The sequence below is a fragment of the Nelumbo lutea genome, chromosome 4 (assembly GCF_056320005.1).
Source record: "Nelumbo lutea isolate HS-2025 chromosome 4, American lotus-T2T, whole genome shotgun sequence".
Classification (NCBI taxonomy): Eukaryota; Viridiplantae; Streptophyta; class Magnoliopsida; order Proteales; family Nelumbonaceae; genus Nelumbo; species Nelumbo lutea.
This window is the reverse complement of record NC_142687.1, coordinates 34,216,201-34,230,579: the sequence shown is the minus strand read 5'-3', so window position 1 is coordinate 34,230,579 and position 14,379 is coordinate 34,216,201. Positions and strand designations below refer to the sequence as shown.

At 37.0% G+C, this 14,379-nt stretch overlaps 1 protein-coding gene across 1 annotated transcript; it reads left to right on the top strand.

Annotated features, from left to right (window-relative positions):
• Window positions 1-6,334: 6,334 nt before the first annotated feature.
• Window positions 6,335-9,313, top strand: LOC148855114 (transcription factor MYB75-like). Its single transcript, XM_088984881.1, has 3 exons — window positions 6,335-6,435; window positions 6,556-6,633; window positions 8,493-9,313. The coding sequence occupies exons 1-3, from the start codon at window positions 6,335-6,337 to the stop codon at window positions 9,058-9,060; spliced, it is 747 nt and encodes a 248-aa protein (XP_088841007.1). The 3' UTR covers window positions 9,061-9,313.
• Window positions 9,314-14,379: the final 5,066 nt, after the last annotated feature.

The following is a 14,379-nucleotide window of genomic DNA, read 5'->3' as shown; positions in this document are numbered from 1 at the left end:
CTCTTAGCCCTTCTAGTCGGCTCGACCACTGAGTAGCACGTTCATGTCAACACGGGCCATTGTTGTGCATGGTTTTATTGTGCTTGACCATTCAGGTCTAGAGAGGTTGTGTGTGCGGTGCCATGGTTTGAGGTCATCAGCCGTTAGAGTCCAGTTATGCTGTGTGTGTGTAGTGCGTACTTAGCTACTATTGAATGAAAGAGGCTTTATTTCATAAATTGTTTGTACAAGGGATGCGCTATTCCATTTATTGACAATACATCCTTAGGTTCCCGGTGTTCCAGCTTCTCGGCATGGGTTTCCCAACGAGGTTTTCTAGCTTGTAAGTGCTTGTTATGAGTACTCTGGTCACTCTATACGGTCCTTCCTAGTTGGTTTGTCCAGGCTCGTGCACAGTAACTTTGTGAGGGACGAGGTCTCATGTCTTGAGCTCCCTTCGCCGGACTTTGGTGTCATAGTAACTAGTCATCCTTTTTTGTTGTGCCACCATCTGGATGTGTGCTCTATCGCGTACTTCTTCCACAAGTTTGAGCTCGACAGAGAGGTCTTCATTGTTCGTCTCGTCATTGTAGAGCTCTATTTGGAGAGTGGTTGATCCGATTTTTGCAGGGATCATTGCCTTGGCTCTGAATGATAGGCTAAGCGGTGTCTATCCGGTGGTCCTACACGGTGTGGTTCTGTAAGCTCAGAGGATGCTCGGTATCTCCTCGACCCACTTGCCTTTGGCCTTATTGAGCCTTGTCTTCAAGTTGTGGAGTAGGGTCCAGTTAGTAAATTTTGTCTATCCATTACTCTATGGTTGATAATCACTATTATTCGGTGGTCTATCTTGAGCTCGCTTGGCGCAGAAGGCTTCAAACTTTTGGTCGATGAATTGGGAGCCATTGTCAGTGAAGAGGACCCGAGGGATGTTGAAGCGGTAGATGATGTTTCTCCATAGGAAGCGTTGTGTGTTCTATGTGATTATGTGTGCCAGGGGCTCAGCCTCGACCCACTTTGTAAAATAGTCCACTACGATGAGGAGGTACTTTTGCCTGGCTATGGTGGGGAATGCTCCGAGGATATCCATCCCCCATTAGGCAAATAGCCACGGACTTGGGATGGGTTTGAGAAGGTTTGCTAGCTAATGGTGCAAGTTCAAGTACCTCTGATAGTGGTTGCACCTTCGAATGTGTTGGGTTACATCTTACTTCATGGTGGGCCAGAAGTAGCCCTACTAGAGTGCCTTATATGCTAGGGTCCATGCATCGAGGTGGTCTCCACAAATACCTTCATGTATTTCCTTGATGACATAATCGGCTTTAGTTGAGGGGAGACACCTTAGGTAGGAGAGAGTGTGTGGCCAGTGATAGAATTGACCCTGGATGAGGTAGTACTGGGCCGACCTATGGGTGAGCCATATTTCTTTGGTTCAGTCCTCAGGAACAGTGTCATTCTGTAGGTACTGCATGATTGGATCCATCCATGATGGTTCTTGATGGACGGGGAGGACCATTAGGGCTACCTCCAAGATGCTGGGTTGCACCAAAGTGTCCATCCTGAATGTGGTGCTAAGGTCGGTTTGTAGTGAGATTACAAGATTTGACAAGGTGCCGGATTGAACGTTCTTGGCTCTGGGAATCTGTTGTATGATGAAGCACTTGAGTTGTACAGTGAGCTCCTGTACTTTCTGTAGGTAGCTTGCCATGGTGGGTTTTCGTGCCCTGAACTGACCAGTGACTTGGTTGACTTCTAGTTGGGAGTCGATGGTGTCATCTGGCCAAGGATGGTGTCATATTCCGAAGCCCAACTATTAAGGCCTCATATTTTACCTCTTTGTTTGATGCCTTGAACTCGAACCTCAAGGCATATTTGAGAATGGTACCATCTGGTTTAAGGAGAAAGAAGTCGGTGCCGCTTCCTTGCTGGTTGGATGATCCGTCCACATGGATTCTCCAAGCTAGTGGGACCTTGGTCGGATTTTGAGCTGAGAATGTGCACTTAGCCAAGAAGTTGGTCAGGGCCTGGGCCTTGATGGTTGGCCAAGTTGTGTAGTCAATGTCAAATTCGCTCAACTCCAGACTCCACTTGATCAGGTGCCCTGATGTCTCTGGCCTATGTAGTACATGTTTTAGTGGTTGGTCGGTTAGTACTCGAACACTATGTGCCTAGAGTAGGAGACTGATTCCTGGGTTCGGCTTCATGAGTAGGGGTTGCAAGCTTAAGTAGCACTTCAACTCCTAGAAGGATAGTTCACACTCCTTGGTCCACTAGAAGTCTATCACCTTTTTTAGTGCCTTGAAGAATGGCAGGCAACGATCTATGGACTTCGACATAAATCTGCTCAATTTGGCTATCCGTCCATCGAGACACTACACTTCCTTGTACATCCGCAAAGACTATATGTCCATGATGGCCTGAATCTTCTTTGGGTTTGCTTTGATCCCCCTTTGTGTGACCATGAAACCTAGAAACTTGCTGGAGTCGATGCCGAAAGCACACTTCTTGGGTTCAGCTTCATCCGATATTTTTTGAGGTTGCCAAAGACTTCCTTTAGGTCGGTCAGGTGCTGATCTACTTTCTTGCTCTTCACTAGCATGTCGTCCACATAGGCTTCCATGTTTCGATTGATTTGTTCCTTGAAGATATGGTTCACTAACCTTTGGTATGTTGCGTCGATGTTCTTCAGCCGAAGGGCATCACCTTGTAGCAGTACAATCATCGGTCCGTAATGAAGGAATTCTTATCTTTGTGGTCTGGATGCATTTGGATCTGATTGTACCTGGAGAATGCATTCATAAAGCTCAAGAGCTAGTGCCCCATCGTAGTGTCAAAATCCGGTTGATCCTCGGTAGGGGGAAGCTATCCTTCGAGTAGGTTCTATTCAAGTCGATGAAGTCAATGTAGATTCTCCACTAACCGTTGGCCTTGTTGACCATCACTATGTTTTCCAAGCAGTCTAGGTAGGTCACCTCTCAGGCAAAGCCGACATCAAGCAACTTCTGCACCTCTTCGTTGATCACTTGCCACTATTCGGAGGCAAAGCTCCTCTTCTTCTGCCTTACAGGTTAGTAGCGTGTTTAGTCGGTGGGTGATGACCTTGGGGTCAATTCTATGCATTTCTGCTACTGACCATGCAAACATATTGGCGTTGTATTTGAGAAATTGCCCAACACTATCTTGGAGGTCACCTTCTAGGAGGGGTCCTATATGAATGGTTTTCTCTAGGTTGTTGTTAAAGAGGGGCACCTAGACGAGGTCCTCCACAGGCTAGTCATGTTGTGTCCTTAACTCATCTCTTAGATCCATACTCTCCGTGGTGAGTGCCTCACTAGTGTGGGGTCTTCCTCTACAAGCCGTTAGGTAACATTGTCTTACGACTCTCTAGTTTCCTTGGGCGACACCTATTCCATAGGGGATAGGGAAATTCACAGCCAAGTGGTACGTGGAGATTGAGGCCCACAACGCATTCAACATCGGTTGACTGATGATGGCATTGTATGGTGACTGGATGTGAACAACGATGAAATCCAACATCGCCGTGGTAGTGATCATCACTTATCAGCAATGGTAGAGCGATCTTACCTTGAGGAATTAATGAGTCTCTAGAGAATCCTACTAGAGGGGTGTTGACTGGCATGAGGTGGTCTTTCCCAATGTTGAGCTGTTCGAAGGCCTCTTCAAAGAGGATATCGACCAAGCTCCCTATTCCCTATGTCCACCAGTATCCTTCATACCTCGAAGTTGGCAATCTCAGCAGTTATGACAAGAGCGTCATCATGTGGTGTTTGCACCCTAAGGTCATCGTTGGTGAAAGTGATGGGTGTGTCTTGCCTCGGTGTATTCAGCTCCCTGTCTTCAACCTGATGCAACCTGGCATAGGCCTTGTAGGTCGAGCTGTTCTCTCCTTTGGAGGCCATCTCGCTCAAGATGACAACGATGACCCCAACCGGTAAAGCTCTGGTTGGGGGTGTGTCAGCACAGTGCGGTTCTTCTCTAGGCTTGTGCCCCTTATTGTCCATGAACCTATCGAGGTACCCACGTCAGACAAGGTCTTCCAAGTGTTGGCAGTGATCGTGGCAACTCTCAATCTCATGGCTGTGGTCCTGGTGGAAGTTGGAATATTTCTCTCAGTTCCTCTTGTTGTTCTAGGACGTATCTTCTCAGGTCACCTAACGAAGTAGCGGTCACACATATGAATCAGTATTTTAGCTCTTTCCGCTTCCAGTCGTGCCGATCCTCTTCGTTCCTGCGCAGGTCTTAGTTTCTTCGGCGTTCATGTACTTGGTCACATGTTTCATGAGCATGGTCAGGTTGGGCAAAGGATTCTTTTGCAACGAGAAGTTGAACATTAACGTGCACATCCGTTCATCATGGAGGCTACGGCCATAGATTGGTTCAGGGCTCGGACTTGAAGAGCCTTGGTGTTGAACCTTGTGAAGTAGTCTCTCAAGGATTCTCCTTTCCTTTGACGCACTTGCATAAGGCTAGTTGATGTTTTCTAGTGCCTCTAGTTGGTGGTCAATTGCATCAGGAACTACACTTCACTCCTTCGGATGAGTCGTGCTGGTGTTGCGATCTCGTGGAGGGTTGCGACAAAGGTCTTGCATATCACTCCCTCGAATGAGCCGTGCAACATCATTATCGCCTTAAATCCTTCGAGATGGTCGTTAAGATTCGAGGTCCCATCATACTTCTCAAATTGAGGTGGTCGCCACCCAGACAATGGGAGTTCATCTATGATTTCCTAAACGAAGATGAGCTCTTTGGCAAGATGCTAGCCGCAGTGTGGTTCTGCTGGTCGGGTTGTCAAAGGAGCTATGCTATGGTCTACTTGGCTGCGTTCCAATTCGGCCAACCTTTCTCATAGATCCCTGATCTCGGCTTCTCCGTCTACCATCACCATGTTCTTGATTTTCTCTACTTTTAGAGCTGCTTGTCGGTCTTGAACTAAGATGGATTTGGCTATCAAGATTGGGGGTTGCTGCAAGCGTTGGCCGAGCCATTCTCGCACTGGAATCCTGGTGCCTGAGTGTTGGGATCTACTATAGCCGTCATGAGTGCCATACCATGATGGAGAATCAGACTTCTGGGACAACTAGGGATGCTCGCGGTCTTATTGGCCTCTTTCTTGGTCTATATGGTGCCTTTTGGGGTCCTTGATGCGAGGATCAACCATTGTAGGCGCCTACATGACAAGGCGAGTGGTTGGGAGAGCCTATGCTAGATGCCCCAACGTTTCCATCATGGCAAGGATGTGATCAACCTTCTACTAGATGGTGTGGAACTGTGCGGGGTCGACCGCTGTCTGATGCTGGGGTTCCCAAGGCAGAGAGCTACAAAGTGATTGGGATCCCCGAGATGGAGAGTGGGCTCTAGAGTGGTTGGGTACGCTCTTAGGCATGACTGCTTTTGGTGTATGATAAGAGGTTTGGGAGATGGCTTGTTGTACGTTTCCCATAAATGACACCAATATGGTGTTGTCCGATCATAGGTGTTCCGAACTGAGGCCATAGTCAAATAGTTCTACCAACTAGATGAAGCCGAGGTAAAAGGATGAAGTCGTACACCGAGATCTGCAATCACAGGAGGCCCGATGAGTCGTTACCTGGGTAGACACTCAAGTTAGTAATTGGTGAGGGGGTCGGTTTAGACAAACCAGGGTGCACAGGTCGGTCAGGATCGAGGTGAATGAATGCATGAGTGGTGCTTAGTTGAATTTAGAGTCAAAAGTCCTTAGTCTCAAATGGGGAATGCCTACTTATAATCGAGCATCCGTGTCCTGATCGGACTGAGCTTCCGGGATTGTCAGGATGAGGTTTTCCACCGGAGTCTTCGAGGGGTCCCTTGCCTCGATGGACTCCACTTCTTTATCCGCATGGGATACTCTTTGGTTGTGCTCCTCCGTTAGTTTTAGGAGTCTGATGCGGGTCGAAGATGATAGCCACGGACCTCGCCACATGACACCTTTAGCTAGCTAGGCAATCACCCGACCAGATACCCCGGCTAAAATGTCCATGCAATTAATTAGAAACAGAGAAGCCATACTCCTCACTTTTATTTGATATTATTTTATTCCTTACACAATGAAGTATTTTCCCATGTGGGTTTAGTCTAGCTGAAGCGGGGAGGATAAGTGGAGAAGGATATGACTGGTAGTTGATAATAATATAATAATTGATAAGTTATGCTTTTGTTAGAAACAGAGAAGCTATGTACGCATTCCTGACATGTGATTGACATTAATTTGTGCACGTAACTGAGTTTGTAAGGCTGGAAGTATCCAAACGAGAATATAAATAAATGGCTTTGCTGGAATTGCAAGTTGCAGAACATGACATGATCTTCTGAAGTTATGGATGGTGGTTTGGGTTTGAGAAAAGGTGCATGGACTGAGAAGAAGATATTCTTCCAAGGAAGTGCATTGAGAGGTATGGAGAAGGGGAGTGGTGTAAGGTTCCTATTAGAGCAGGTACTGTTTTTATTTGTTCTTCGTCCATACATGGTTTATTTGATGATCGATTTATATTTCTTTATTTCTTCCACCTTTCATGATTGTTATTGCATTATTATCAGGTCGGGTATCAACAGGGAGGAGTTCACTTTAGACGAAGTTGATCTCATTATAAGGTTTCATAAGCTCTTAGGGAACAGGTAATTCCAAACCTATATTGAGAAAAAAATAAAGAAAAACTCAATCATTTAAGTCGAGAGAGTGTTTTAAATGCTTGTATATATAAAAAATTCGGAGTGAACATGCCAGACTTGCCAGTGTTCCATGTGTGCATAGAGTCCGGATTACCTGCCAAACCCTCTACCAACAAGATCTCATACCATACATCTCATACATAATGGGTCCCATTCTCATGATGAAATATGTACGGTGTTAGATCTTATTGGTAGAGGTTGGGAACGTATTTTGTTGGCAGAGTATGGATCCTAACTAGTGTGGGAGGTGTAGGTCCTATGTAAGCCGTGGCCCATGTGTATGGAACACTTGCATGTTCAAATGATAGAAAATTTTCTTCCACCAAGGATAGAAAATTTTCCGTCTCGTCTATCCCCTAAGGATAGAAAATTTTCTGTTCCATCCAATGAAATACTGCCACTGCACCTATTTGTTTGAAACTCAAATTTAACGGAGTCTCGACTTAAAACGGCAGTCCAGACTCCAAAAAGCATTAAATTTTATTAACTCGCTCAATTTTAATAAAGTCCTTTCTTCTTCCTTTCACCACCACTACAACCAACCGCCGCCCCTATACAGCACTGAACCCAAATCTCCACCACCATTGGAACTGCCACTGCTTTTCTTCTCTTCTCAGTCCCTCTCTGTTACTCACAGTTCTTCCAGACAGCCATGGTTGAGATCGGCAATGCAAGGAGCGTACTAGCAAGCTCCTGTCTCACACGACGCCCTTACTCCCATACCTACATTGAAGCCGTCTACGAGGCTTACATCGTAGAAATCATTGTTAATATCGCTGACAGTGGTGAATTTGGAAAGTGTAATGTGTGGTGTGCCACCACCCGCACACTTTAGTCAATTGCAGTCTCCGGTGATGCATTTACCGTTTCCTGTGTCGTCAATGTTACATCTGGTGCGAGCCCAAAGCCCGGCGAAACTATCCAAATGGTGTGATGAGCTGCATCGAAGCACCGGGTGCCAAAGACAAGCCACCCTCTCTAAGGACGGCACCACCATTCACTTGGCATTAGGATGTTAGTTAGAGTTACCTAACAGGAGTGTTTTTTCTTTTTTTTTTGGTAATAAGAAGATTACAGAGAAAAAGAAAGAGAAACAGAGTTCAAAAAAATCCAAATCCTTAGTCATATGGGCAAAACAACAGTGAAACATCTTGACTATGAGTGCTAGAAGCAAAGAAACATTTCGCCACGATTCCATCAGCTTGCTTTAATTAGGAGTACAGAAGCATGTCGATGGGGAGAGAGGAAAACCACAAGAGAGAAACTTGAACCGACGAAGATTGTAGTGGCGAAGAGGGTTCTTGATGTGGTCGGTGAGGGGTGAAACTATTGGCGGCTGCAGCGGCAAGAGGCAGTGGGTGGAGAGGGGAGGGAGAAGAAGAGATGAAATCAGCGGTATTCGGGAATGAAAAGAGAGAGTGGGTACGAAGGGTTAAGCGTATTTGATAAATAATGAAGTCCATATGATAAATTGCCCAAACCTGCCTTTACCGGCATGTTCACTCGTTATAGATTGCTCAATCCAATCCGGACTGATGTTATTTGCTTGCTTGAAATAAAATCAATTTAAAACGTTTCAGAGGAAAAAGTCCGGTGTTGCACCGGTTGTCCATCACTGATATAGTGTCCGTTTTTATCTTAGTGCTTTAAGAGAATCATAACCACAATTGTAGAAAGAGCAGACTAAACCAAATTGAAACTAAATTATTTTCCTGTTATAATTAACTAACTCGATCTTGCCGGCCGGAAAGAGCAGACTAAACAAAATTGAAACTAAATTACTTCGCTGTTATCTCAATTCTCAGATGGTCGTTAATTGCCGGAAGACTTCCCGGAAGAACAGCAAACAATGTAAAGAATTATCGCAATACACGGTTGATCAGCAAAAAGCCCGCCTCCAAAAAAAAAAACGAGAAAGCGAACACCACAGTTGAGAAGATCAAAGCTATCAGGCCTCAGCCTCGTAACTTCTCAAAAAGTTCTCGATGGTTCAGACCATTGGCTGATCCTACCAGTGAGGGTACTGCGAGCCAATCAGGAGAAATACCTAACAAAATCTCTGATAATTCTACCATTGTGGACACAAATAATCAATCAGGAGAAATGCCTAACGAGACATCTCCTGATCTTCCACCGCCTACAGACGATCTCATGCAATGGTGGAAGAGTGTGTTAGATGAAACTGAGATGGAGACATCCTGCCCCATTATCAGTGGGTCTGAAAAAAGTGGACTTGCAGTTGAAGAGCAACCAACGACAGAGGGTGGGAACACTTCCGTGGAAACAGGCAACACTGATGATCATGAGTGGGATGATTTGTCTTTTATTGAAAACATTTGGGACCTTTTAGCTTCAGAAGTGGATATTATTTGAATAAAATTACTTCTTAGTAGGTTTGGGAGGAGAGATGTGTGTGATTAGTCATTATTTGAATGAAACTACTTCAAGGACCCAATGCCTACTAGAGTTTTAATTCTAATTCTTAATTAATAGAAGTGTATTAATTATAAGATTGCTCCAGATTGTAAACTATGTGGAAATCCTACAAAGTGTTTACTTTTATTTATGGATTGTAAATTGAACCATGTTTAAATAATTTGTGGATTGATATAGGTTTTGTTTGGATAAGTTTTTTCTCGTGTTTTTCTAAGTCTAAAAAAGCAAAAGTCTGCTTATGGGTTTTTATTATATAAATATTAGCCGGGATCTGTGCCATGCACAAATTTTATTAAACAAAATTGAGGAAGAAGCCTTGCTCTATGACTTTTCCAATTAAGCAGTGCTCATCTAAGTCCAACTCAAGCATTATTTTTTGGGGTTATTAAGCAAAATTGAGGATCTCCCACCGAAAATGAAAGCACCACTAGCTGATCTGAGGATGTAACCAACAATCTCTCTCCTAGACTGCTTATGGAAAGCTCCATTAGTGGTGGTCAAACTCTGGGTGGGGCTTTAATACACTACTTTATGTACTTTTGTTCCCTCTGTGCAGGTCTTTCTTCACATGGGGCTGATGGAGGAGGGGTCTTGATAATTACATGAACGCATGTATTGACATGAATGAAGGGTCTGTAAATTAATGTAAAGATGGATTAGTCTTTATAAAAGCTTTTCCTTCCTTTACAGCGTCCAAACAGTTCCTTGATCCACGGCTGCTTCGTTTTCTCTTATAGGTTCTCCTATAGACTACATTTTCTTATATATGCCCTTTCTTTGGGCACCACCACTTTCTGTCCTCTTGTTTTATTTTAAGAATTGGCACTGTTTTCCATCTTAAGATGATAGAATTATTTCCTCAATAAATAATTCTGTCGATCTTCCACATTTTCTCATTTGATTAGTTGCATTTTAATTTTTAAAGCTAGGTTTATGCCCTGTCTCTCTCCTTCAGAGATCCTATTGTCCGTTAGTCACTCAGAATAGAAAATTTTCCATTTTTAAGGACCATTGAATCCTTGTTCCCTACTTCCCCAATCCCAAAAGATCCCGTGTTTGGTTTGAGCTTTAAAATTATTAGGGTAAATTAAAATTTCCATATTTCTGCAACATGCTTTTAAACTTTCCCCCACCGACACTTCCAAATTTCTTTCTTGTGGATACTTGAGAGAAATTATTCAATAAATACACCTCTTCTGTCGTTAATTTGACGGAGATGAGACAATAAAATTACTCTCTGGAGAGAAAAATACAAAATTTTATATTGTCCTTCTCTTATACCAAAGAAACAGATCCCACTTGCCTCTGCAAGTTTACAATGCTTAAACTCCGCTTTCCTTTGTTATTTGGAAGGCCAAGCTTTTAATTTGTAAAAGAGACATTTTAGGGGCATTTCCATGGATAAAAACTATATATATATATATATATATATATATATATATATATATATATATATATATATATATATCAAGGGAAAATTTTGGAGATGTCAAAATTTTTCCAACCTAACCAGGTTGGATTGGTTTCACTTTGGCCATTTGTAAATTGACCAAAATCGAACGACTAGATGATATATATATATATATATATATTATATTTTTAATATATTTTTTTAAATACGGGAAGTAGGAAATTTCCCACAATTCTTAGTCTAAAATATTTTATATCATAAATTTAAAATTTAAATTTATTTTGTAATAATGCCACTATACTTTTTCTTAGTTTAAATCTTTTGAACTAACTAACCAAACTGAAAGTTGACCTAAACCAATACAACCCGAGTTGGCCGATTTTCACTAATGGTCAGTCGATTTCAAGTGACCAACTCCTTAATCTGACCAAGTCAATTTAGTTGGCTAAACAACCTATAACCAAGTCGAACCAACCCATGAACACACTTAATTTCAGCTAAATTAATAGTCTAATCTTTAATAAATAACAATAATTTAATCTCCAATAATTATTAAAAAATTATAGTGAAAATACACAATTGTTTAAAATATATTGATAATGAAAATTCAATAAATAACTAATAACAACACAATAAATACAATAATTAATAAAATACAATGAATACTAAAAAGCATATTAAACTAGTAAAGAAATAGTATAATCTCTAAAAAATATTAACCAATAAATTCTAACAAAAAATAAAATAAATAAAAAAGCACAATAAATTAAATTTAAAAATTTAAATAACAGTATTTTAATTTCCAATATTTATTAAAAATTTTCTATTAAATAAAAAACAAAAAAATTATACTTAATTATTAAAATATATTTATCAAAAAACATAATAAATAATTACTAAAAAATACAATATATTTTAATTATAGTATAGATAACTATAGATTAAGATTTTAAAATTATTATTAATAAATATTTAATTTTTTTGAAAGTTATTTTCTAGAATTATTAATTGATATAAGTGAAACTAGATATTTACAATATTATTTAGTTATTTAACTAATATCATTATTTAAATTTTAAAATATTATTTATTTACTTTAATTAGTAATGTATAAAATTATCATTTATACTATTATTACATAATATTTTTAATAAATTTGTAAAATATTAAATTACTATTATTATTTTGAATATTATGTTATAATTATTTTTCTACTTTTATGAATTTTTTTGAATTTATTAAATAATTTCGTTATTTTAACTATTTAAAATCTAGTGATGTTAAATATTTTTTTGCTTAAAATATTTGTTTATTTAAATATTGAAATAATATATAAAATTTTTAAAAATTTTCGTTATTTTAAAGTTATTACATAACATTAAATACTTTGTTATATAATTATTTAGCTATTTTATTATTTTCATTTTAGATATTTAGTGATAAATAATATGTTAATTTTTATTGTTAAACTTTTTTTTTATTTTAATAACATTTAAATTGAGTAATCCGGAAAATCATAACTTATAATGTTAGGACATAATTTCATGACGAATTTTGTAAAAATATAAAATTATTAGCAATATGAATATTATTAAATAAATTATAATTATTTTTTTTGTTTTTAATAAATCTTTTAATATTATTATATAATTTTGTTAGAATATTTAAATATTTTTAAATTCTTTAATTAAAAATTTCCTTAAATAAATATAGATAAAAAGTGGGGCAGAGGATAAATAGGAATTAGAGATAATTTATGAAATAAATAGGAATTAGAGATAATTCAGGACATAAATGGGAATTAGTGATAATTTAGGAAAAAGTGGGGGAGTTAGTTTATGAGAAATTTTAGAAGAGGATATTATTTAAGTTATTCGGAACATGTGGGGTGGAGAGAGAGAGAGAGAGAGAGAGAGAGAGAGAGAGAGATTTTAGGTTATTTTTTGTGGGAAAAGAGAGCATCTCATTGGTTGTTTCAAAAATGACATGGAATAAAAAGTGATACCATAATTAATAATACTACAATTATTGAAAATATTGTAAAATATGGTTAATTACAAATACTATAAATATTATAAATATTGTTGATACAAAATACATTACTTTTAATAAATAATGTTAATTAATTAAAATACTGTAATTATTAAGACTACTATATTAATTAATAAATTCAATATTTCAATATATACTTAATTAATTAATAATACTGTAATTATTAAAAATACTATATTAATTAAAAGTACAGTTAATACTGTTAATGAATAAAATACTATAATTATTTTAATTAATGTTAATTAATAAATAGTTTAAATGTTAATACAGTTTTTAGTAAATTATAATTTACATTATATTAATTGATAAATACAGTTAATACAATTAATTAATAAAAATATTGTGAATTATTATAAATATTGTAATTATTATTAATAATATAAATTTTAAATTACAATAATTATTATTACTACTCCCTCCCTCCCTCTCTCTCTCTCAAATGTCTTTTGGAAATGTATTAATAATATGCATTAAAATGATAGGTCTTGGAGAAACCAAAGGTCTATTTCTCTAATAGTGTATAGCTTTATTAATCTAATCAAGATAAGCAATGATTACATTTTTTTTATTTTTAAAACAAAAGAAAATTGGAAAAATACAAAAAAATGAGAAATAGAAAAATAGCTTCTTTCACAAAGTAATTTTAATGGTTACATTTTTTAATTTTTGGTAATTTATCATATTTATTGGAAATCATGTTAATACATTTTTCGTTATTTTCTTTGATAATTTCTATTCATTAAATATAATTATCTACCATTTATAGCTTAAAATATATTTAAGTAACTAATTTAAATATAAATACTTTCAGTTATTGTTTAAAAACGTAATTATATTACTTACAGTTTCAAATATAATGTAAATAATATTTAAAATAAAATTTAAATTATAAATTACATTAATTAACAATTTTAAAATATTAATACTGTAAAATACGATTAATAAATAATGTTAAATAATAATATTAATACTATAAAATACAGTATTTTAATAAACACTGTTAATTAATAAATACTATAATTAATAATACAGCAATTATTGAAAATACTGTAAAATATGGTTACTTATTAATACTTTATTTATTAAAAATACTTAATAAAAATACATTATTTTTAATAAATAATGTTAATTAATCAAAATACTATAATTATTAAAAATGTTGTAATTATTAAAAGTACTATATTATTTAAAAATACTTTTGATTAATTAATAATACTGTAATTATTAAAAAAAATATTATATTAATCAAAAGTACAAATAATATTTTTAATTAATAAAATACTTTAATTATGTAATTACTGTAATTGTTAATACTATTTCTTATAAATTATATCTTACACTATATTAATTATTTAGTTAATATTGTTTTTGAAGAAATACTATTAGTTAATCAATACATTATTTTTAATAAATATGGTTAATACTGTTAATTAATAAAAATGCTCTTAATTATTAAAAATCTTATAATTATAATTAATACTGTAAATTTTAAAAATCAATAATTATTATTACTACTCCCTCCCTCCCTCCCTTTCTCTCATTCACTCACTTCTCTCTCTCTCTCTCTTAAATGTTTCTTTTTAAATATGCATTAAAATAAGAGGTCTGGAAAAACTCAAAGGTCTCTCTTTAATAGTATGCAGTTTTATTAATCTAATCAAGATAAACAATGATTACTTAAAATAGATAAATAGCTTCTCTCAAAGGAGAGACATGCTGAAGTGGACCGTCCTTATCATTTTTCTGCATGTGTTTTGTTGGAGCCCGGATCTATTGCATAATCCTTCTAAAGA